The sequence below is a fragment of the Xiphias gladius genome, chromosome 13, assembly GCF_016859285.1.
Source record: "Xiphias gladius isolate SHS-SW01 ecotype Sanya breed wild chromosome 13, ASM1685928v1, whole genome shotgun sequence".
NCBI lineage: Eukaryota > Metazoa > Chordata > Actinopteri > Istiophoriformes > Xiphiidae > Xiphias > Xiphias gladius.
This window is the reverse complement of record NC_053412.1, coordinates 10,750,076-10,775,940: the sequence shown is the minus strand read 5'-3', so window position 1 is coordinate 10,775,940 and position 25,865 is coordinate 10,750,076. Positions and strand designations below refer to the sequence as shown.

General features: G+C 44.0%; 1 protein-coding gene and 1 long non-coding RNA gene across 2 annotated transcripts; one reads left to right on the top strand and one right to left on the bottom strand.

Moving 5' to 3' along the window:
- Positions 1-3,185: 3,185 nt before the first annotated feature.
- LOC120798212 (XK-related protein 6-like) lies at positions 3,186-9,525 on the bottom strand. Its single transcript, XM_040142337.1, has 4 exons — positions 8,921-9,525; positions 5,341-5,537; positions 4,142-4,559; positions 3,186-3,690 (listed from the first exon to the last, which is right to left on the bottom strand). The coding sequence occupies exons 1-4, from the start codon at positions 9,523-9,525 to the stop codon at positions 3,186-3,188; spliced, it is 1,725 nt and encodes a 574-aa protein (XP_039998271.1).
- Positions 9,526-21,960: 12,435 nt separating this feature from the next.
- LOC120798335 lies at positions 21,961-23,049 on the top strand. Its single transcript, XR_005708678.1, has 4 exons — positions 21,961-22,068; positions 22,167-22,276; positions 22,369-22,446; positions 22,803-23,049. It is a non-coding gene; the product is annotated as an uncharacterized LOC120798335 (long non-coding RNA).
- The last annotated feature ends 2,816 nt before the right edge of the window (positions 23,050-25,865 follow it).

Sequence of the window (25,865 nt, the reverse complement as noted above, 5' to 3'; positions counted from 1 at the left end):
ATTGCACCATAAGTACATGTGTGTTTCATATTTGCACCATATGAAGTGGGATTAGCAGCCAATTGACTCTGTAGTTTGAGTGTGTTGCACCATATGAACACCGATGCTGCTGCTGCTGCTTCTGTTGCGTGTCCGCACCTACTGAATCTACTTGCCAGATTGCAGCAAATGAAGTGATTTGTCTTTCTTTTTTTTTTTTTTTTTGAATTGACTAGCACCACGGAAAAGTAATGTAAGCTCGCTCCTTGTTCACAATGTTCAATCTTAAAGGGATAATTCAACATTTTTGGTGTCACTCAACTTTTTTTTTTTCACTTGAAGCGTTGTGATGAAAATGATACGGCTGCAAGAAATTATTCAATTTATTATCAGTTAATCTGTTCTAGCTATACTTTCATTTTTATTCCCATTGTTTACTTAATTTTCTCTCTGCAGGGATTCGCAAGTACAAAAGTTTCCAAGGCCATTCTGGAGGTGAGATCTGAATTTAGATCTTATTTTTTATTTTTCTTGATTTAGGATTTAGTCCCTTACCAAAAATGTTGCTGATTAATTTCTGTCCGTTGACCAGTCAAGTTATTATTTCAGCGCTCAACACAAAAAAAAGCAGTTTTAAGTCTGCTGTCAACCTGGCACTTGGTAACAAAATATGTCTACAATTTGACCCAACGGAACAAGAAAAAAAAAAACCTAAGAGACTCCAAAAACATGTTAAAGCACCCCTTTTAACACTATTTGTGCATTCTTAAATTCTTTCTCTTTCACCTGCTCGATCCTCTTGGACAGCAGCAATAAGAAGAATGTGTGTGTTGGTGTTTGTCTTCACTAACTGCACCATCTGAAATGGCTAAATGGCCGGGTTTCACCTGATCTACCGCTGACACGAGACTGGAGGAAAGGTGCGAAGCGTTGGACGGCAAAAAAACTCTTTCACCACCTTGCAAAGCCTTGTTTCTACTCGCCGCCATGCGGTGTTAGCCCCATTACGGCGTGAGATTTCAGGAGCAACGCTCCCATCGCCGGGCCGATGACTGATATCTCGGCTCATGTGTTGTCGCCTGCCAATGTAACAGCTTGGATTACAGGGATAAACAAACAAAAAAATAAATAAATAATGAGCCATACATCACAGCTCAGCCGTGGGTGTCTTTGGAGGAGTTGATATTGGACACAGTACAGGAGAAGAGAAGTCATCGAGGGGGTTGTGATGTGATTGAAGTATAAAACTGTTTTATATCAGCTTCATTGGCAGCACCCTGTTAGCATGGGACCGACATGATTAAGACATCACACACAGAAGAATGTAGTAGACAGAGAGGAAAAATAATTAGTCTAGCATTTACTCTTTCTCCTGAAAATGTTGCCATTGTCTAACCAGGTAAACTGACGCAGCTGGGTTTTTTTAAGCATTAACAACTGTGGATGGACTAAGTAAAGAAAATTTAACCTACCACGACCCCTCAAAGCATAACAGGAAATGATGGAGAAAAACTGTTAGACTTGGTTTCAAAAACACATGGACTTGGATATCTTTGTGTGGCAAGATTTTGGGAGACTGGCACTGATTGGCACATTGACTAGTGTACATCTGTAGCATTAAGAACTTTAAAATCTTCTGTCCTCAGTAGATCTCCATGCTAACACCTTCGCATACAAGGTGCTGAGTGAGCGAGAGTGACTACAACTAATGTAAAAGACCTCTTGACAGTGAAAAGATTCGTTTTATTATGTATATGGCCTGTAGATTCATTAAATTTAAAATGGTATCTAAGCTAATATCTTGCTAAAATATCCTTCTAGCGAACCCTGTATAGCTGCTGTAGCTAGTCTCATTTTGAGCTGTTATTACTTCTCATTTTATTTCACTTTAGCGCTAATGTTGCTAATATTAACTTAACAAGGTATATGCTTAAGTGTTGGCATCCTTTAAGGAATAGCTTGACATTTTGGAAAAGGTGCTAATTTGCTTTCTGGCTAAGATGATAAAAATACCACCACTATTTTATCTGTTTAAGTATAAAGCTACACCCAGACCACAATTAGCCCTGATGAGCATAAAGACTGAAAGCAAGGGTGGCTCTGCCCAAAGTTTAAAAATCCGCCTACCAGCACCTCTGAATTTGTGACTATTTACCAATAGTCACAGCACGAAGCTGCCCGCAGGGGAGATTTCTTTAACTTTAAACATAGCCAGGCCAGCTGTTTCCCTTCTTTCAGTTTTTAGCTAATCGAACTACTAGCTCTATCTCCATGGTTAACGTACAGATATGAGGCTAGTATCAATCTTCTCATCTAACTCTGGCAACAAAACGAATAAGCATACTTCCCAAAATGTCAAACTATTCCTTTAAGAGACTGTAGGTAATCGTAGCTTTGGTTGAAGTTTTTGAGCTGTTTGAGTTTGCATTAGATACCAATAACCCTCTCTGCCTCCATCTTTCCCACCATGCTCTGCTACTCTTCCCGCTAACTTTGTCAATCAAACCCAAAAAACCGATGCATCCAACTACTTTGTCCCCAGTCGACAACAATGTAACAGTACATAAAAAACATCCCTTTTGTACATAGAAAATATATACACTACCTTTTGACTAGACTAACGACAACATGTTCACAAACACCTTTCATTAAAAGTGATGTTTGGTCTTTCTTTGTCACGTCTTTTTATTCTACTGAAACCCGTGAAAGTGTGAGCGACGCAACGTAAACGGCATGCAGTGGTCAAAGATTTTGGTGTGAAACTGCACTCATCTTTCGGGTTTTTTTTTTGTTTGTTTGTTCCTCACAGCGGAGCGTGGACGTGTGAAATTAAAGAAATAAGACCAAATGAGGAGCGTTTAGAGGGGTTGGAAATAGAGACAGAGGGATAAAGAGAGAAAGAGATGGACTCGCACTGAAGCAGCTTGTTGAGTCATGGCCATCGGACTCGCAGGTCCTAGGTGCCCGCAAGGAATGTGCGTGTTTGTGCGTGTGTGTGTATGCGTGTGTGTTTATGAGTGTGTGCGCATTAAAGTGTGACAGATTGCTTTTGTGTCTGTGTGCTTATACCAAGTGTGACATTGTGTGTGTGAATGTGTTTCTAAATCTTCTCTAAATCTGAACATCCATGTGTACATACATATCTTTTTATGGTGGCACATGTGCTTATGTGTACTGATGTGTGTGTGTGTGTGTGTGTGTGTGTGTCAGAGTGAGGACTCATACTGCAACAGTTCATACAGTAGGGGTCCATCACGGTAGCGGATGCCCACGGCGGCTGGCGTTATGTACTGCAGGATATTTATAGTCCTCCGCAGGCGCCTGTCTACGTAGTGGGCGTCCCATGCCGGGTAACGCTTCCTGGGCATGTCGATCTTTATAAGCGGGCCCTCGGGCTTGGCGGTGGGGGCCACCGACCTCACCTGGAAGACGGGAAGACACGTCTCGGCCACATCCTCCTCCGTCTGTGACTTTGTCATGTGAGCTGGAGTGGGCGGTGCGGTCGGCGGGGCAGACGGGGGTAGAGGGAGACCCCACAGCAGCTGGGCGCAGCAGGACGAGGCCGGGCTTGGCTGCAGGTGGGCAGTGGCAGGGTGCAGGAAGCCGTAGTACAGCAGCATGACCAGGACGCCGCCGGCGAATGTCAGGTAGACACTGCACAGTGCTGGGATGGCGTAGGAGTCGGTCAACACTGGGTCCCTGTAGGCATACCTACAGGAAGGTGGAGACACAGGGGGTTAGATTCATGTGAGTGTGTCTGCATGCGCACTTATTGTGTGTTTGGGAAAGTTGCTCCACCATACTTAGTTCATTTCACTTTCATTTTTGGAAAGGTTAAACAGTTCTCTAAAACAGCTGGCCACTGTGGTTGTTAGAAAACAATACTAAAAAAGGAGTAAACTGTTTATTTGTTGGGGACTATTTTCAGCCGCGGATTAATCCACATTTGTTGCTCTAGTGAGTGTTTAAAGCAAATAATTTACAATGCTTATGTTCATAATAATGAAGGAAAATGTCACTCAGTGCAACAGTGTGACTCACTGATGTGTTTTGTTCTAGCCGTATTTTAAACTACCCTAGCCCAGCCCCACCAAGCCGCCTGCTCTGATCACAGTCTCAGAGTTGGCCCCTTCACATCCCCGCAGATTTTCTTTTGACTCACCACAGCCCAGTGAGGAGGGTGTTCTCAGCCAACACCACGGTGTAGTACGCCACCATTCTGTACCGCGTCCGGCCCTCCTTCACGTTAAACCAGCAGAAAATGTAGACAATACCAACCACCATATTGAAGAGCACCTCCTCCCATTTGGACATACAGAAGTCGGTGCCTCCGTGCACCACCCAGAAGGCCATGGCGCACCAGTGGAGCACCACAAAGATGCCAAAGTAGATGTGGAAGAGGGAGGCGAAGAGGGCGAGCGAGAGGACACGAGACGAGATGGTGAAGAGGCGCCAGAAGAGGTGTAGCAGCGCCCCGCGGTAGCTCATGCTGCGCTGGTCGTCACGAGAGTCCCGCAGCAGTTTGTGGTAGGAGGCCAGAACCCAGGCGAGAGACAGGAGGGAGGCCAGGGAGGAGATGCCTACAGAGAGACAGGAGGGTTGCACGAGGAGAAAAGCAGTAGGAAAAGAGAACAGAGGTGGATGATAAAGAAGCTTCTTTTTTCTGAGTCAGTCAATCAGAAAAAAAGTTGAATCATGGTTTCAAGGTTCGTGAAACAAAAAGTACATTGGCACCAATATATTTAGAGTCGGAGTGGGTGTAATAATTTGAGCACATCCTTAAATAAGAGGTAGCGCGGGACACGACAGAAACATTTGGTAATGACGCTTAATGGTATGAGTGTAAAATATAAAGTCATTTTTAATGTCCCAGCTGCTGTGTGCATCCACCCACTGTGCTAGTCACATATTTGCATTAAAGTGGAAGCTGTCCCAAAACGACAGCGTGATAGGGATGAATAACACCAGTGGGTGGCCACCTAGATGATACATTTCACGGATGAATAAGGAGAGGAGGCTGATGGACTCCATCTAGCACATCCCCCAAACACTTATGAGCGCGCTTTCTTTCTGGGAGTACCTGAACAGTGTGAAAACCTAAAAGCAGCACCACCTGCAGCCAGAAATTACTGAGCATGATGTGTGCAAATTGATAATTACTGTTTATGCAGCTGTTGATTTGTATGTGCTCTGTGAGCTACGTGAAAAAATGGTGTTGTGTTTGTAAATGTGGCAGGAAGTTGGTAGCGCTCATGTGGAGCTGGTCTCCTTGGCTTTTTTTTTTTCAAGACACCCTGCGTAGTAGTCTGAAGAACTGCAGGCAGTCCCCCCCCCCCCGGGTGAGCTCTGCGCTCCACCTACACTGCAGCGTCTCGGCCCGGTTCTCCTGGATCATGATGCAGAGCTGCAGCACCAGCTGAGGTGCGGACTCCAGGAAAGTCTCCAGCAGCCGCAGCATGTTGACGTCGGCGTACTCGAACATCATGGCCCAGTACCAGCGCCGCTGGTGCTCCTTCTGTCGACGCGACATGATGCCCAGATACAGTGTCCTGATGTACCTGTAGGGGGTCGGAGGTTAAGTGTTAATTAACAATAATACCATTCTTACCATTCTTTTTCCTACCAATTGTTTTCATCCTCCATGCCATTTTTCAGACTTATTCCTTTCCTTTCTCAATAATCATGTGTTTAACCTGCTTGTAGCTTCTATTTTAAGCGACATGAATGTGAACTTCACTGATTCTACTAGTGCTGCTATGACTGCGGTTGCTATTCGCTGATGATGAGCTACAACTGTTGGTCTGCTGATCTGACTGCAAAATAGATCTGAAATGATTAACTGATCAAGGTGTCAGTTGACAGAAAAATTCATCTGCAACTGTTTTGATAACTGATTAATCATTTCACTAACTTTTGCAAACGAAAAAGCCGAATATTTCCTGGTTCCAACTTCTCAAATGTGGAGATTTGATAGTTTTCTTCTACAGTTTAGTAACATGAACATTTTTGGGTTTGGCTTATTTGGTCGGATTATAACTGAAAATCTGTGTTGCAACCTGGGGCAGGGTTTTGAAAAAAATGTGGGCCTTCGTCAGGCAGGGGAAGTCCAACGAAAGGCGCGACTGCGTTGCATTGTGGGAAATGTAGGAGCTGGAATTTTGGAGCTTGAACCGCACTAGGGATTAAAAATCAGAATATCTCAGTCTTTGCTGGGTCAATTTGGATCGTTCTCTTTTTATATGTCACTCTCAATTCTAAGCTTCCACAAGAAACACTGTGTTTTCCCAGTAGAAATATTATTAGTATACCTACCAATAAATTTACTTTCTTTCTCACTTTCCTCTCTATTTTGATAAATAAAACAAATACAATTCTAAAAGGTAGAACCTATAGCTTATATTGAACTTCCACTATAAATATTTCTAGGTTTCATTATGGTCTGACCATTAACAGAAGCTCCTTGTGAACAAACAGCCGTGACAACAATTTGATCCATACATGCTGAGTGGATTCCTGGAACTGGGAAACTACAGTACATGTGGGTGGGATGTGGGCAGTGATTTCAATTAAAACTGCCTCAGGACACTGACAGAGAGGGAGAGAGAGAGTCAGAGAGACAGAGCATGTGTGTGTGTGTGTGTGCGCGTGCACACATCTGTATATGTGTGAAAACATACTCTATGAGTGTGTGTGCTCTTGAATTATGCATCGCTCTGCATGTTCGGTTACTACAGCCATCTGGCTTGAAACATACAAGCTTAATTCACATAACATAAATAATGAACCATCCACAGGGAAACACCTACAAGTGCGTGCACACCACTCATATGGTAATGCTTCTAAACACACCATCTAAAGCTGATTTAATGGATTTTGTAGCTTTAAAATAAGATACAAACGCCAAACTGTTGTTTGTCCTTGACTCAAGAACAATGGAATATAAATAACCAGCAACCGTCATTTGTTTCACTTGTTCAAATTGTGCAACCAGGAAGTCCTTTCATTTACGTCCAGGTGAAGGATTAAAGCTTTACTGTGCAGCATGTCAGGAAAAACCTAACAACCTTGCAACGCCTTGACATGGAAGGATGTGGTTTCACACCATATGTACCGAACACTAGATCTCTTCCACCCCTCCACCCTGCCCCCACCACTCTCACTCTTCTTTTTCCCTCTGTCCTCTTACTCCCCCCCCCCCCCGCCCCGTTCACTCCCGTCGTGCACGTGCAACCTTTCTCCCTCCTCCATCCTCACCCCCTCCTTTTCTCCACAGCCTCTCCATCTCTAAGCAATCTGTCTCAATCAGGCCATACCATTTCCTGAGCTACAAACACCGGCCCCCGACCCCTCCCCATCTTCTTCTCCTGCCCCATCACTTCCTCCAGGTGGGAGATTCCATTCTGCAGGCTGAGGGGGAGATTGCTATGTGGGTTGGATGGAGGTAGGGGAGGGATGTGTGTGTCTGTGTGTGTGTGTGTGTGTGTGTGTGTGTGTGGGGGTGGACTTAACCCTACAACCACAGAGGGAACCGAAGCAGAGGAGCTGAGTAGCACACCCCTAGCACAGCAGGATGTAAACACTCACACCCACACGCACACACACACACACACACACGCACACGCACACACAAACCCATCACTCTCCTCTCCCTGCTGCCTGCCCAGAGGCAAGTGGACATCATTAAGGAATCTTCTCGGAGAGAGGGTGGGGAGCGAGAGTCACTGTCCTTGTATAGAGGGCTAGGAGGCCGGAGACAGGCAAGCACACTCCTGCTACTAATAGCACTTGTGTTGTCAAAACTACACACACACACAGACACACAAACAATATATGAAACAAGGAGCAAGGAGGACAAGGAATCTACAGTTGGATAGAAAGTCGTGTGTTTGTGTGTGTGTAGCAGAGCAAAAGTGCATGCGTGTGTTTCTCTTTTTTTCCAGCCACTGCTTTTAGCACTACAATTAGCACCCCCCCCCCCCCCACACACACACACACACACACCTTGTCCAACTGTGTGTATCTGTTTGTATATATGTGTTCGTCTGTGTGTGTGTGTGTGACAGCGAGAGAGAGAGAGAGCGCGAGAGAGGCAGGCAGTGAGATAGAGAGGGAGATGTGTTGCCAGAAGCGCAGATGCTTTTCCTCTTTGTACTCTCCATCCATGCTGACACTCATGGGAAGAGCCGTGACACCGTTTTTCCACCGGTCACACACGCTGACCCGCATGAGCACACACGTGCGCACGCACGCACGCGCGCTTTCACGCGTAACCAAATGTGCACACGCGCCCACACGGCCCGGACTCCTCTGTTTCTCCGGCTCCAGTGAAGACCCCCGAGTGAGACGCTGTCCGTGGTGCTGAAAATGAATTCGGCTCCATGGACAGCGCTCCAGTCTCTCTCTCTCTCTCTCTCACACACACACACACACACACACACACACAGGACTTACTCTAGAGTGCAGCAGGGGTCAAAACTCTGGTATCTTTCTAATTACTACAGCTTTGACCCTCTCGGGCCACAAAATTCCGCCCTTTTCAACTGCCGGCCGTGAAACCATGTGTTGCTGAGTTAACTTTTCACAAGGCGGCCCGGACAGGACAAAGAAAGTCCAAGAAGTTGGACGAGATCACAGAGCCCCCCCCCCGTACAGTAGGCTCCCTGTCTCTCTGCCTGTCTCACTTAGTATCCGTCTGTCCTTCCCAGATCGCAGCTGAAGGGGCCGGAGAGGTCCCGCAGAGCCTTTCCCTGTCCTCCCCCTGCCCTGTCAGTGTGAAGCAGGGTTTCGTTTCCTCCAGCTACACTGAGTAGACACGCCGCCCTCCCCATCAGCAAGATTAAGTGTATGTGTGTGTGTGAGGGAGAGAGAGAGATAAAAACGAGTGCGGTGAGAGGTTAGGTTCAGGTGTGTGTGTTACTGTTGGCGTTGCGTCCTCCCCTACCTCCACACTTGTCCCAGCTGGAGGATGTGTATGGTGGCCTGCCACAGCCAGATGCTGGCCAGCTGCAGGCGGTCCCTGCCGGGGTACAGGCACCCCAGAGCCACCGCGCCCCGCTTGGTCAGCCCCTCCACCTCCCCGAGCCCCCCGCCGGTGTAGTCCTGCACGAACCAGCGAAAGCTCAGAATCTGGACCAGCACCGACGGCACCAGCACGAAGAAGAGAGTGAGGCCGAACCAGAGGTAGTCCTGCCTCCGGTAGTAGTCCGCCGCCAGGCACAGGTCCGTGCCAACGTCCCAGAAGAAGACGAGGAGGGCGAGGATGATCCAGAGGCAGTCCAGCCACAGCTGCTCCCGGGGCGGGCAGTGAGTCTCTCGGATGCCGACCCCTCCGGCAGGCTGGCCCCCGCCGAGCAGAGAGCCGAGGCAGGCTGAGCGGCAGCCCCAGTAGCAGGCGGAGGAGCGGCAGCACTGACAGATGTGGATCGCGGCGGAGTCCAGCGGCTCCTCGGCGTCGACGTCGTACAGCTGGGCGAAGCCGCCGCCGCCGCCGCCGCCGCCGCCGCCGCACCCGACCCTGGCTTTGCCGCCGTCCGACTGCGCGGCCATGTTCCCCTTCCCGCTCCTGCCCTCCTGCGAAACGCACGACAAGCGCACCGTTGTGCTTTCTCGCGGGGCGCGGATACCACGTCACTTCCCAGATACCTGCTGCCCCCTTCCCTCTCGCGCCGCGGCGACTGCTGTGTCTCTTTCCCGCCCGGGGCGCGAGGAGCCATCAGAGCCGGCGGCCGCGCACCGGCGGCTCCCCTTCTTCCTCGTCCGGTCGAGACACCGCTGCCGGGCGCTCGCGAGCAGCAGCGGCGGCAGCAGCGGAATCCGTTCCCGTTCTAGTCCAGCAGCCCTGCATCATCCCGTCCTGCGCGCGCGGTCATCTAGGGCGACGGGAGGCTATGACGTAATGCATCTCCCGCTCTTCTTAAGACGTGTGAGCGATTGTGTGTGTGTGCGTGTGGATGTGTGGCGATGTGGGTGTGTGTGTGTGTGTGTGTGTGTGTGTGTGTGAGGCGCGCAGCGGACACCGGACTCTTCTCTCAGACCCGCACTCGTGCTGATATAAACCTTCCTGTTCAGTCAACCGGAGGACCCCCGACTCCCGCCTCTCATACCCCCCGCACTCAGGCTGCAGGTGGGCCTACCCGGCATCCGCTGCAGCCCATCTCCGCTCCGCTCCTTTCCGCAGCTCCAGCCCTCTGCAGCTCCCGCTTCCCCACTCTTCCCTTGCGCTCTCTCACACTCTCACTCCGCCCTCTACCGGATGACGACTTCAACCCCGAATTCACATCTGCACGCGGGCACGCGCATGTGCATGCGCAGTAAAGTGGGTGGGGGGGGGGGCGTGCAATCGCCCACTGCGCTGTAGCCTATAGGAACAGGGTGATTGTTTCCTAATGAAAACAGCTAGTTTCCTCCATCTAGAAGATGGAGGAAAGATGAGATTTCCACCTTTCTGCCATTCATCTCTCCATCAATCACCATCATTTCTTCCATCCATCCCTTCTCTCCTTCCACGCTTCCCACCTCTCCTTTTCTCCCTCACACTCTCCATCCATCCCTCCATCATCCCCTCCAGTGGGCCGACTGCCCTGTGGCTCCGCCAGCCTAATCAGCCGTAACATACAGTACATATGTGTGTGCGTGTGTGTGTGTGTGTGTGTGTGTGTGTGAGATCCCTGCTAGGGAGGGGAGGATTTAGGAATGTGAGATGGACACTGTTCATGTGTGTGTGAGAGAGAGGAGGGCATAGGAACTAAAGGAGATGGAAAGCTGAGGGGCAGATAGAGAAAGAGGGATGGATTTAGGATTTAGAGGAAGGATGAAAGGAGCGTGTGTGTGTGTGTGTGTGTGTGTGTGTCTGTGTGTGGAGAGACTGAGAGAGACAAAGATAGAAAAGATGATTCAGGCTGAAGCAGTTTAAAAGGATGAAAAGATTGACAGGAGAGAGGATGAGTTGAAGATTTAGGAATTGTTGAAGGGATGAAAAAGGGCGTGTCAGAGACAGAAACAGGAAAAAGACACATTTTTGAGGGACAAAGAGAAAAAAATGAATGGGTCCGGAAAGGAAAGAAGAAACGGGGGATAGGTGTAAGAGTTCTAAGGAGAAGGAAGTCATAAGGGGGAATTAAATATGGATATTTTTTTTGTAAATGATGAAGGTCAGAAGAAGGAAAAATGAAGAAAAATGATGGATTCAATGGTGAAAGAAGAGTAAAAGAAAGTAAAAACTGAGAAGGGAAAGATGGATGGCGGAATTAGCAGAGGTATGGAGAGAATGAGAGTGAAAGAAAGAGTGAGAAATATTTTTATCTTACCGTATATGAATATATATATATTTTTAAATGGGCTTTCTGTACATTGCTTTAGTAATAACACCTCACACACACACACACACACACATACACACGCAAACTGAAAGATGCAAGCATGCACTGCATCTCTTTATCACACACACACACACACACACACTTGCTGCTTGTTCTCAATAAGCACGTTTCTGACGTTTCTGTGCAAGCACTTGCACTTTTTCTCTCTCTCTGTCCACTGGAGATTAGCCTCCCTGTTGTCATGACAACCGCGGCTGTGCGGCTGAAGGACAGGGAGAGGCGAGTAGATGGTTGCATAGCTGTGTGTGTGTGTGTGTGTGTGTGTGTGGGTGTGTGTGCGTACGTGTGAGACAATGACAGTGAGTGACAGCAACGCTGGAGTTATTCAGCTGCAGCTCGGAGTGCGGGCTATTTCCCCCCACATCTCGACTTAAGGCTAATTACATCAAATGTTTAAAAAATGCAGAGAAATAGGACCCGAACACCTGCAGAGCCACGTGTCGGCGGAGGCCTGGGTAGATGTTTGGCGCTGTCATCCGCACGCAGACCTCAGCTTTTCAGGAATTTAGAAATGAAATCCTCCGAAAAAGTCGAGGCTGCACATTGTGTCGCATCTGCACGCCAGGGAAAACATGTAATTTCGAACAAATTCAAACTTTTCTCCTGTTTCGTTGCAAATATGGAAATCTCCCGGGGCAACGGCTTCAGAGGAAAAAACAACTATGTTACTGAAATACTGTACAGAAAAATGACGCGTACTGTACGTGCAGTAAAAACCAAACCTCTTCTTATGAATCACACTCATACAAGGTTGCAGCCGCAGTCCCACCCTCTACTACACAACATTTATCCTAATGAATTAGCAAAAAAAACAGAGGACTCGGGATCAAATGCTTCTTGTGTGCTGATGATTCGGTCACGCCGCTCAAGACAAAAGCAGGCAGTGGCAGCAGCAGCTCCTGGATCAGCAGTAAACCCCAAAAGATCAAAACAGTGACCTTGTTCCGAGTTAATGGGAATGAGAGAGACACGACATGAGAGTTTTAATCTGGCTGTGAGTGAGGACAGAAGCGAGATAAGGAGTCGATGTAATTAGACAAGATACAAATTCCAGTTCCAATGTTTTTTTTCTCTGTTCACTTTGAGACTCCTCAAGTGCGCAGACATTTGTACACCCGCACCGAGACTTCAGAGGAGAAACGCCGTATAGGGCCGAAGTTAAGTGGCAAAAAAAAGAACAAAGAAAAAAAGAGAGCCCTAACAATGCACAAATTGTTATGAAAATACAAGCAAAATGCAGGTTTACGTGGAGCATAATTTGCTCTACATAGAGGTCACATGGTTGAAGATAATCTGAGCCCAGTAGGGAGGACACTGACTGCTTCCAAACCTCAAACAGAGTCTGACAGTGTTGGAAAAAGTATTCAAATCCAATAGTAGTTCCACCAGGTAAAATATTCAATTATAAGTAAAGGTCCTGCATTTTAAAATCTTATTTAAGTAATAGTACATAGGGTTAGAAAGCACCTACTTCCGTGACTAACCATATATCGAACATTTAATTTAACACTTTTACACAGTTTTTTTTAGTTGGAGACAAACGATCGCAGCTGGCACTGAAATTTGGTATATCTGTCAAAAAGGTTTTAAAGAAGTGAGCCGTATACTGGAAGTGTGGGGAGTGAGCACAGCCAATGTGTCTGATTTAATTGGACAGTTGTTGTGCGATGAAATGAGATATATATATATATATATATATATATATATATATATAAAGTTAGTTACCAAAGACTGTAAGAATAATTATATTCAGTTTACGTAACAGTGTTGAGCAATGAACTGAGGCACTGTGGTCCATGCCAGAGTCTCTACCTAAAAGATCAGTTTAAACTGGGAATATATATATATATACTACAATTATATATAAATACAATGCAGCTTGACAGAGACGTATGAATACAGTGTTGTGATGTTTCTCATTTGTTGAGTTTTTATTTTGAGAGTCATGGAGTAAGTTTTTTCCCTTCATTTTTCTCATGATCTTTTAACGGAAATGAAACGAAAATAAGTAAATAGTTTCCAGGATTTTCCAGAATCCTGGTTGCCAGGGTTATATTTTGTCCTTTCACACCCTTCTCTATGGCACCTTTCATCCTAGCTTACAACAGAGTAGTATTATTAGCCAAATGTGATTGAAGTATCAAAAGTACAAGTGCTTATGTTGGGCTCCTGCAGTGATTTTTTTTTTTCCCCCCTTATGCACAAAGCGGTCCAGGGTATCTGGCTCATAGACGCACGTGGGCAGGAGGAGCCACGGGTCAAACCGGTCTTTTGATTTGCAGACAACCCGCTCTCCCAACTGAGCTTCAGATGCACATGCAACCCCAGCTGTCAGATACATGCCGTAGAGTAAAAAGTCCAATATTTCCTTCTGAAATGTGGTAGAAATTAAAAAGCAGCAGATACTGGAAATACTTGTGTAAAGTACAAGTACCCGAAAACTGTACCTAAGTAAATATAAATATACATTCCTTGGTTACTTTCCACCGCTGGAGGCTGAAGCCACAGTTGAAAAGACAGAGACAACCTGACTGTCACAAGGAGGGATGGAGCCTCACTATAAAAAACAATTTCTAAACATCATGAATTAGGCAAACTAGAACTTGAGTGAATTGAGATGCATCTACTGTTTGCAGCAGAATATGGGGATATATATACCAGACCCGTAGGGAGGCCGGCAGACTAAAGCCATTAAAAAGCCATTATACAACTGCGTCATGTCATTTTATGTTAATTTTGCTCAGCTCACAGAGGCCGACTGGAATGTTTTTGTTGGCAGTTTTACACCTTTTCCGGGGGAAATTGATGTGACACCGTTTCATTTTTTCTGTCTGAGAAATCTGCTTCCATGCTGCTTGAACTTATTTGAAATTGAAAAAAAAAAAAAAGAGAGAGACATTTATATAATCATATGGATAATGTCGATTGTTTGCATTCTTAATACAATCCCATGCGTATTCAGGGTCTTTGGGATATTTGTTCATTTTAAGTCACGCAAATGCGGCGACGAGAAATCAACACAAAACAGAAGAATTTGCCGTGTGATGTGGTTTGTGACAGAGGAAGTCTTTCCCCTCTGCACCCTGAGTCAACCATTCTTTTGCCCCAGGGAGTGATTGTGACTAGAACCACCTAAATGTTGATGACTTTGTTGCTCCTTTGGGTGGGGCTTGGGGGGAGGGGGGGGGGGTTTGTCAGGAATCAAGAGAAATGCCGGGAATAAGCAGGATGCTGAGGCGGTCCCGCGACTTCTTCAAAATGGAAGGACCTTCCAGGGTTGGGTGTCAAGGTCACCAGGCAGTGCAGCGGTGCGGCAGGCTCGACTTGATGCGAGACTATCAGGAGCACAAGGGTCAACTCAGTGAGAGTAAACGGCATTATTTAGGAGCACGGGTTGATTTCAAAGACACCCTAGACGCAGTTGCTGAGAGGTAAAATGAGGAAATAACTAAAAATGGAAAAATAAATAAATAAGTAACTCTACCCACCAATTAAGGCGTGAAGAGGACAAGACACTTTTTTGCTTGTGGTCCTCTGGCTGTATTATCTGTATAAATTCAGACACTGTCATTGGCTGGTCAGAGAGTCCGTTGCTGCATCATTCAGTGGGGACAGCGTGTTCAGTTTGTGAAAAATGCGGCAGGGCGGCTTCCCTGCTTTGGAGTCATCACAGACACAGAGGCAGACGGGGGGGGGGGGGGTTGTTGAAGGCTGACGTTTCAATTGCCTTTTATATGGCTTGTTAGATTTCTTCAAAAGTCAAAACAACCAGATCAAGTCCAAAAGCAGTGCTGAGGCTGTTTTTGAGATGAACACGTACATAGAATGAACAAGAAAAACAGCAAAAAAAAAAAACCCCAAAAAAACTGTGCACCTCTGCCTCTTCAATTCTGTTTCTGCTCCTGTGGGGAAAAAAGATAATAACTCAGGTTAATTGAAGAGTCAGTTCTGATTTACCGCTGAACCCTCGGTTCCCTTGGCTGAAAACAGATTTGGTTTTGATTTAAATGCCTGAGATAAGGTCCCTAACAGTTTCATTCTGTCTTCTGTGAGATAAAATACGCCTTGAAACATCTCACTTGAGAATTTTGATTTAATAAGAATTTCTGTGTATCCTACAAACAACTAAAACTAGTTACAAGCCTACCCAGTGTTGCGTTCATAACACAGCATTCAAACGAGGAGGTCTGGCTAAACTTAGCCAGCTGTCTTTTCTATCATTCACCCAGTTGGATAAAGTGGCGATGGCAACCGACCAGACGTCTTGACGCTGAATGTTCTGGTTTGCTGCAGCCATCCGACTATGAAAGCGCTACATCCTGGCTTTGACTTATGACACAGCCCTACGCACAGCTCTGGTGTCGGACTGACTCAGAGAGGCTAACGGCAAGCTGCACTTCAGATGGCCAATATCATTAATAATCAATGTGTGCCAGTAATGTGTAGAACAAATGCATCGATCCACAGAGACCCGAAGTACGCGAGATTCACTCTGTGTAAAAAAAAACACAAAAAACAAAACAGTGAGGCGGCAGGAGTTAGAAAGTGTGAGGAGAAATATTATTAGTCTTTTCTTTGTTGATGGTACATGATGTGAAAAATGTCCTCGCCGATGTGTCACTGACGGCAATTAGCTGGCAGTTACGAGAGGCTGTGGTGGGAGTACGGAGGAGTGAGGCACACTGCAGCAAACAGTGTGACAGAGTCCACTGGAAGTGATGAAATGTATTAGACTCCACAGTCTGCTGCGCTGTAAATATTTTCACACTGTTGAGAAGCAGTTGGGTGTTTTGTACGCTGTAGGGGTTGAAAAGCATGTTAGAAAACGGTGGAACAAATTTCACCGCTAGTGTTTTTTTTTTTTAATTATTATTATCTATCGTGTGCCAAAACAGCTGAGATCAAGGTGATTTTTTTTTTTTCTTTAACAAATTTGTCTCATGCTGAGTTTTCAGTTTGATCTCATTATTCAAGCTGCTTTTGCTGTGGTACATTTTATGATTTAAAAATCAGGGATTGGTAATGTTATCCCCTTTGCTTCTCTTAAAACGAGTGCAGTCTCTGTCTCTTATTTCCCATGTCATTTTTAGAGGCTTTTGAGTGACAAAGTGGTGAAAACTGTGATGGAGGCTGCGAGGAGGGTGGAGCTAATTCTCAAGGTATCTTAAGGCATCTACCTGTCTGTGTGTATTTCTGTTGGTCAGTAGGACGTGGGGTAAAATTGGTCCCCTTGTTTCTTTAACAGGATCCTCAGGGCAGCCTTGTTGTACTGAGCAGATGCAGGACTTCAGGTCGACTGGCTTTCCTCATGGCGGTAAAAGTCGTCCTGAAATGCTGCCCACATGACCCGCTGCACACCAGGAATAAAGAGGGAAACAGCTGCACCAAAATTCAAGTTATTTGGTCTCATAATAAACTTATGAGATCATAAAAAAAAGATCATGTTCCATTTTGTTTCCAGTGGCATTTTTTATTCAGGAATGTTAAGGATGGAAAGGGAAATTGTAAAGGAAGCCAGAACAAGCCAGACCAGGCCAGCAATATCCGGATAATGAAACTTAATGAAATCATCTGATCAAATGTCGCTTTATGGGAAATAACTTTGCGTGTTATGTATTTTGTGTATATTGCGTGTGTTGTTAGTCAGGCTTTAACAGAGAATTGAGGAAGCTGAGCCGGAGTTGTGGCTATTCCTACGTCATTGCAGGAGAAGACAGGTGGGGTCGGACACCGTTTTGTTACATAGAACAAGATTACACTCATATAATTTAAAATACGTAACCAGCTGTAATTGTAAAATATTGTGTTGATATTGACATATTGGTCTTATTTTTAGGAGCAACCTCTGCACTAGTAGTCTTCTATGGAAGTTATGCCATTCCAACCTGATAGTAATGTTTCAAACATACTCTGAGTGAAACCGGGACCTTTGAGAGTGGAAATAATCTTCCTTTTAAAAATGAAAAGGTGAGCTCCTATACAATAAAACACACCATTTTCGTCATTTATATTAAGAGGTTTTACTGCTACAGGCTTAGTCTGGTATGACCAAGTGACTGACTTTACTGAGATAGTTAGCATTGCCACTGCTATGCTGCGTTTCAGAATTTATCACAAAAATAAAACAAGATGGAAAACCACCGTATTTATTGAAATGTAAAAATGTAATTATCTGTGTCATCCTAAAACATGGTGCAACAGTAGCACAAGCAAAGATAAGTAAGAAAGTCAGTAAATTATTCAATTATATCAGCCTCATAGCAACATATAACTAAATATATACTACATAATATATAGTTTGCTAACATTAGCTAACATTAGCCACCACAAGCTACTTTTCATACCAGACCAAGTAAGACTATAGTAGCACAACCTCTGAGAATAATGAATTAAACAAAGGTGCATTTTTTTAATTATGAATTAAACTTTTCATATGTAAGTTCAGCCAGAAGCCATCAGTGGCTCTTCCAGGATGAAGGGAGGCAGTGCCACCAAGATTCTCCTGGACGTTGCCTTGTCTGCTGCTCATGCTGCTACCTTTCATAGACACACCCATCACATACAAGTAAGCATGGCACTGTAAAAAAAACACTCATCTGAACAAACTAACCTTCGGACAATGATATTTATTAAGTTTACCCCTGTTGAAATTGAGCAAAGAGATTTTTTGGTAAAAGTACAAACATTTCCAAACGGTCTCATAAATGACAAAGTGAGGCTGCAAATGTAGAAAAAAAAAATCACGTAAAATGGTATGATACTTAAAGGAATAGTTTGACAATTTGGGAAATAACCGATTCACTTTCCTGTCGAGAGTTAGATGAGAAGATCAATACTCTCGTGTCCATGCGCTAAACATGAAGCTAGAGCTAGCAGACAATTAGCTTAGCTAAGATAGATAATGGATGCAGGGGCAAACAGCTAACCTGGCCACCTCCAAACTTAAAAAATACAATAAATTTGTGAGTTTTAAAGTCGTTGGCAGGTATATCTTGAACTCTGGACAAAGCCAGGCTAGCTGTCCCCTCCTGCCTCTAGTCTCTATGCTAGCTAAGCTAACTGTCTCGTGGCTCTAGCTTCATATTCAGCTGGCGTACAGATACGAGAGTGGTCTTCTTGTCTAACTCACTGCAAGAAAACAAATAAGCACAATTCCTTCATTTCCTAATTACTTTAATACAGGGCTCTTTAAACTCCAACATGTTTTTTTTTTCTTTTTGTTTAAATATTCTATATCTGTTGACATTTTGTATGCCAAATCAGCTATCAGCAGTTCCTATTTGCAGTGTATCCATGAATCTACAGACAGCCATCACAGGATTATTTTGATACTGAAGAAAACTTAAAAAGGTGATGATTCTCGGGCAAGTTCTGGAGTTGTAAGTCACACTGAATCTAAAAATATGTGTATCGTGTCCGTGTGCTCAAATTTGACCGAGTAAGGAAGGAATTCCTTTTTATGCAAACTGCCGGCCAAATCCGCAGCAACTTCCCTTTGTTGTTAGAACACCGGTGTTACACCGGCACGGACTTCTCTTTTTCATCTCACGCAGTATTTTTTTGCCTCACGTCTCTCCCTCCACCCTGAACTGACGATACAAAGTAGGCTGAAATGCACAACTATCACAGCGCCTAGATCGATCTCATTTGATGGGTAAACATGGAGTCTTTATCAAATTAGTAGTTTTAACTGAAGAATAACCAGTATGGATTCCCCTCTCTACATCTTACACAACACTATCGGTCCTCTGTCGTGAGCTGAAGTAACCTCACAGCACTTTTAGACTCCGATTCTACACCCAAAGGTACAACATGCAGCCTCTTAAGTGCTTATTTGTGTTGACAGTTCTCACTAACAGCCACCTGAAAGATCTGTATATTTCCTGGACATGCTTTTCACATTACTAGTGATCTGTGCATTTAGAAATGTCAGCGCCATACGTTCACATGTATCAGTGTATTTGCTGACATTCTTGGGTACATACAGTCTAGCGTTAGTGATAATTTTGGCACAGAAGAAGGCACACGCGGCTGCACATGCATCACTTCATTTTCAGTCTGAGTGCTCCGTGTGTTAACTGCAGAAGTAATTTGAAAAAAACATATTGTTTTGATTTTTCGTCTTTACTGGATCGGTTGTGTCTAATCACGCTAATCATGGGACTGTAGACGACAGCATAGTACTAGACCATGTAACAATCTCAAAACCCATATGCCCTTTCTGTATTTTTTAAAAGCTGACAGCGCCATCCAGTTGAACATCATCACAAAAGCTTTTATGTGCCCGTAAGAGCAAACTATCAACAGTGTTTTCATTGTGCGTTTCCATTGTGTGTTGCTGACCTCTACAGGTAAGTGTAGAAAAGAGATTCTTTGATTGTATAATTACAGTTTTCTGGATTATACATTCTTTGATACCACTGGTGTAGTGGCAGAGTCATGTATTGGAAAAAAAAAAAAATCCAATATTATACTTTGAGTATTTTATGCAATAAAATAACTGGTTTGTTCAAACACCTTGGTGCCTGCCTGTGTATAGCTCCTTTGCCTTGCAACAGGGGCATCCTGCAGCACATGAGAGCATATGACAAAACTCTGGACACCACATACGCTCAGTGTGCGGGATAACTGCTCTGCTGGCGGCAGCTGGACAGGGGTGAAACATCCCATTTTACTCCTTTTTCATTTTTCACTGTCACCTTGGATTTTGCTTAAGGAAGACAGACTCTTTCTGATTTACAGCAGCGTTCTGGCTGTCGTTTCATCCTAAAACCACAGAAATAAAAATGGCCAAACTCACTTGAAACTCGACGGTTACCAGTCACCCACGACCCACCACAGCATTGATAATATCCACAGCAGGGATTTCCCTTGCTGTGGATATTTACTTGCTGCAAGGTGGAAAAGCCTCTGAAACTCTCAACCGAAACCAACAATAGCGGCATTTTTCAAGGTGGATTGGCAGCTCCTAAAGCCTCCAGATGTGTCCAGTTTGAACGTCATTAATTACGACTCTACTGTATGTGTTTCAGTTTCGCGGCATGGAAGGCGTGAGTGTGTTGCCTGGGCTGGGGCTCCCTGGCTGTGCTGACCCAGTGAATCTAAAACAAAATCTGATCAGAGATGTAGAGTATTTTACCAGATTTACATAGTGATTTGCAAGTGACCCATCTCTTACATTTGCATGATATATAAATCCCGTGTGTGTGTGTGTGTGTGTGTGTGTGTGTGTGTGAGTGTGTGTGTGTCTGTGTGTGTGTGTGTGTTTGTGTGTGTGTGTGTGTGTGTCAGACTACGAAGACGTCCGTAGCTTCATGAGTGGGAGATACTGAAAGATGAACAGCAGCTGATTTCGCTGGTATGTTAAGGGAAACAATCTATTTAAACAAAATCAAAAGGGAATTATTAAAAAAGAAAAAAAAAATCTCACACTGTTCAGGAGCGTTAGCATTTCTCTGAGCTCCTTCTGCAGCAGTGCTGTCAGTACGAGCTCAAAACATGGATTTTTCTGTTCTGGCTTGTCTATGGGTGTTAAACAAGTCTAAGGCTTTACAAGGTATTAAAATGTCTGAAATCCTGTAAGTTTCACTTAAAATTAAAATCCAGCTTTTATTTTGCATCATGTCTGTCTCTGCTGCGTCTGACCTGGATTAATCCAACACAGGATTAGTGTGAAATACACCCTGCTGTACCTGGTTTATGAAATACTTGATGTCTGTTTTCAATTAATCTGCTTGTAGTCTTTTTATTATATTGCTGGTTGGTTTTTAAATTGGTTTTAAATGACGTTCCATGTATGTAGTTGTAATAAGGCCATAACATCCTCGATTTGACTTTTTGAAATTTGCAAGTACTATCCATATCTATTATCTATATCTATATATTTATTATATAATCTTTTAGATTTCAGTTCGGATTGATTAGACACTTGTGGTTACTGGTGATAATGTTAAGAACTTCTTCATAATAGCACCGGAGTTCCATTCAAAATGGCACTTGTGAGTCTGTTTACATCGCAGGATGTACGTGCACTGTGCGCACGCACCAGCTCTTGTCTTCCGGAATTCCTCCCGCGCATAAGCACACCTTTTGAGTTCAGCCGGGAATGGCAGACCCCGCCTCTGACAATGCATACTACCTTATCTAAAGGTAGCAAATGATACAAGGCACGCATGCTGTCAAAAATCGGATTTGGGACGAAGAAAATCTTGAGGATTATAACTCGCAAGCCCCTGAAAACTTTTTTTTCTCAGTAACGTTAAATATTCATGACTGAAGAATCAAAAATCAATCAGTTTAAGCTTAAAAAAACAGCCTTAGATGTTAGTATTTAACAGTTTAACAAAAAAGCTCATAAGGGACTGTTTAGGTTTGGATTGATCTGACCAGCCTGAAAAAATGAGCAAAGAACCCAAAAAACTATTATCAAATTTTCGATTCATATGTTGCTAAATTTACGTCCTTTAAAATTTACAGTTGACCTAAGTATGTGTAGATTATTTGAAATGGTTGATGTCTAATTATTTAAAATTGAATAGTTGTATGTAAATTTAACACTGGAAATAACAACTGCTACTATAAAAAAACTACTGTACATGCTCCAGGAAGTGCATGGTTTTACTCTAAGGCGGGTTTTGAACACATGATGGGTTTTCTCCCCTCTTTCTGCCTTCAGTCCTGCCCTGTCTCAGTGACCAGGTCACTGGCCTAGGTAACTGCACAAACTCTGGCGAGACAAAACATTTCTTTTGGACGTTTGGATTCTGTCCGGATGAAAACGGCACGCGTCTTAACAGCTCCTCTCCACAGACGATGTCAGTGAAGCGGGGAAGTTGGCAAGCTGAGGGAGAGAAAAGGCCTCCAACCTCCACGCTGTTTATCATCATGCTGATGGAGACACTGCAGCTGCTGTACAGCAAGTATCTATCTATCTATCTATCTATCTATCTATCTATCTATCTATCTATCTATCTATCTATCTATCACATATACCCTGCATTGTCTTTTGCAGGATGACATCAATAAGCTGTGTTTACCTACACTAAAAATCCCTTGGCCGACACCTGCCTCAGGGAGCGTACTGCACACGGTACAGCACACACACATGGACACACACATTGATTCGGTGACTCACTGGAGCATGATAAATAACTGTCTTGCCTCGATGACTTCCTTTTTCTTTGGCTTCCACCTCCGTGTTTTGCAAAGCTCCAAAGAAATAAATAAACTGGACAGAGGGAGGGTCTTCCAGTGTTAAATCTTAGAGGACTGATTTAGTCTTTATCGATTTTCAGTTTTCCTTATCGCCCGTGTTCTGTACGTCTTATTTTAGATGACAGCTTTTTTTTATTTATTTATTTTTTTTTCAATGCTTTCATTGTCTCCTCTCAGTATGGCTTACGTAAAAATGCAGAGGAGAGAAAATCAATTCCTTCTCCCTCTCAGCAGTGGGAGCTGTCCACCAAGCTGGTGTTGAACGCTGTAAGCACTGGAGCTCACGTCTTAAAGGGGAAGATCTACCAGAGCCACGAGATCGACGCGCAGGTCGCCGACAGCAAACCCTGCCGCAGAGCCACAGGTTTACTCCAGGCGGATAGAATCAGACCCTTAACAGAACATAAACAGGATTTTAACCCAACAACTCCACCAATATATACATGTCTTAATCCTTTTTAGGAGTTTTTGTCCGGTGAATGAATTCATTTAGAGCTCCTGTTTTTTGCGCTATGAAGCCATCTGTGATGTCTGACCTAGAAACTTTCTATACTAATAAACTTAACTATTCTTTGCTTATCTTTTAGACCATGTGCTGGTGGTCCCTCTGTCTTTGGTCTGTCTGCCGACTGGTTGCTCTCTCTCTCAGAGGCGCACTCTCATTTGGAGCAACAGCCAATCTTAAGGGAAGCTGTGGAGGCTTCTAACCACCGCAGCAGTTTGAATTTTGTCCCCTGCACCTGGAGGCCTCTGGTGCAAAACCATGTCATAACACTGAGGGGCAGACTACAACACATGTCATAGCAACCTGCAGGTGTACGGTCAGTTTGTACTGTACTTACAGCAGACAGTGGACGGAAGTTAGCAGTTTCGGCGCAAGATTTGAGGATGCAATAAAATCAGGCAAATATAGTAATAAAGGTTAGATTTTATGCACTTTTTTAATGACTGACCAACAACAACAAAAAAGCAGGTTTAAAACACCAGTGCCTGTTTTCTGTTCACTTTTACTGTTGGACAATTAACTCAGTGGCAGACTTTCTTTAAAAGTCAGAAATAAACACAATACATAGCTTTAATTGAATTATGTTAAAATGTTTACCATTGACGCTGGGGCGATGTTTTACTGACACTTTCAGCCTGTGTTCTGTAACAGTTTTCTGGAGGTAAAGGCTCTACCGTTTTGGTCCGCGTGATGTAAGTCAACCTCAATCCCCTACCATGGCTCAACACACAAACACACGCACACACATGCACACACACAGACACACACGCACACACACGCACACACTCACAGGTACTGGATTAGTGTGACGTGTGAGTGTATCTTGAGAGCAGTTTAGCAGCTTTGGAAACACCTTTGGAGCAGAGCCAAACACAGTGGAAGAAGCACAGAGCAAAAGCAGCCCAGGAAGCTAAAGTGTACATCAGATCTGGATCAGAAAGCATTAGCGCATAATTCTCAGCATTTATATAAACCTCTGAAGTAATAAAAAAGGGTATTGTTTGCCACCTAGACACCAATACAAAGACTGCTACTGCACATAGGGAACCGTGTGATAGTCAGAGCAGCGTACTGCTCTGAAATGTACTTTTTAAAATGTAGTTAACAGATCCGATGCTCCACGTAAGCCTGATCACCTTGCCGGATGATTTGATGCATCAACATCCTTCAATACCTGCAGGAAGGATAGAAAGATGAGAAGGGGAACCAAGGTGATTGTTTAGGGGGTTGGTTCACCAAGATTCTCCTTTACAGTGCCCCAATAGCGGCATAGATACATGCATGGCGATAGTTTATGTTTTATTTGCTGAGGTTTTGAGATGTCTGTCCCTGAGACTTCTGGTGCTGCCAACACAATACAAGGAAGGGGAAGGGGATTTCATTTGTGTTGCTCACAACACTCAAGTATTATATTTAAAAAAAGCAGTGCCTCCTATCAGAATTATTGTTGCTGTTCTGGATAATCCCTCTTCGAATTTTTTTTTATAGGGACAATTTATTAAGTAAAAAATAGTTTCAAATAAAACTTTCCAATTGAAAATGGTTGAGTACCAGAAATAATTTTCCATTTAAAGGAATAGTTCGACATTTCCACAGGGAAATACTGCAGAGTTAGATGAGAGGATCGATACCACTATCATGTCTGCTAGTTAATGATGAAGCTAGAAAGGCAGGCGATTAACTTAGCATAGCATAAAGACTGGAAGCAGGGGTAAATAGCTAGTTTGTTTAATCCATTCACAAGCAGAAATGTAAAAACAAAAAATTGGGCAGTTTTTTTTTTTTTTTAACTTTAAAGAGAGCTAAATGTATAATGCAACACTCCTACAAAGCTATTTGCGGTACAAAAGATAGAATAATGGGAAGTTTTCCTGTTCTTCCCAGTCTGCAGGCATTGCGTGAATGCAGCATTAGCGGTGTCGGCAGGTGTATTTTTGAGTGAGCCAGGCAAGCTGTTCCCCCTTTTCCCAGATTTCAGAGGCAACGCTAACCGCCTCTCGGCTCTAGCTCCATATTTAGCGTGCAGACATAAGGGTGGTATCAATCTTTTCATCTCACTCTTGGCAAGAAAGCCAATAAGTGTATTTTCTAGAATGTCAAACTCAAATTTAAAATCTCAGAGACAGACATCTGAAAAATACAGTATCTGCTTGGGTAGATACCACTAGCTGTAAGTGAAAATAACATATGTATATTTGGTAATTTGTCTGTATTGACCCTTTAGGCATTTCAGTTCTTGGAAGTGTTCTGTTTAATGCCCAGGAACAAAAAAAAACAGCCTTGAACTGTCAGAATGAAGGAAAATTGTCCGTCTCGTTCAAAGGTCTGACTTTTGACAGTTGACATACATACAGTATGTCAACTAAACCAAAAACTAGATTCAGATCACACCAGTATGAAGTAACACGTATCTCAAATGGTCTGAAGTTAAATAATTGTTAGAATGAAGTAAAATACACCAATCCAGCAACCTTTAAGTTAGCACACACTCAGGTGAAATAATTTGAGAATCACCAACTTGTGCATTTATTTCATTTATATCAACTTTATTACATTCATATATTCATTTGCTCTAGGGACATGATGCTCACTTGGTGATGTCACAGACTGACGGACAGCAAAACGGACCAATAGCAGCATAGGCACACACACACACACCCACTTGGTAACCCAGATTGGAGGCTTTTGTCAAACTTATCAAAAAGAGATAAACATGTTTTGCCTCGTTCACACTGTCCTGAACACACAGTGACCCTCTGCAGAATATCTCTGCTCCAAAAGTACAATTA

Excerpts from the sequence above, each read along its gene's own strand:
- LOC120798212 (XM_040142337.1), bottom strand. The coding sequence starts at position 9,525 with ATGGCCGCGCAGTCGGACGGCGGCAAAGCCAGGGTCGGGTGCGGCGGC. Across the intron at positions 5,538-8,920 it reads CAGCTGGGACAAGTGTGGAG|GTACATCAGGACACTGTATC; the intron begins GTAGGGGAGGAC and ends GACCCCCTACAG. Across the intron at positions 4,560-5,340 it reads CCGGGCCGAGACGCTGCAGT|GCATCTCCTCCCTGGCCTCC; the intron begins GTAGGTGGAGCG and ends GTCTCTCTGTAG.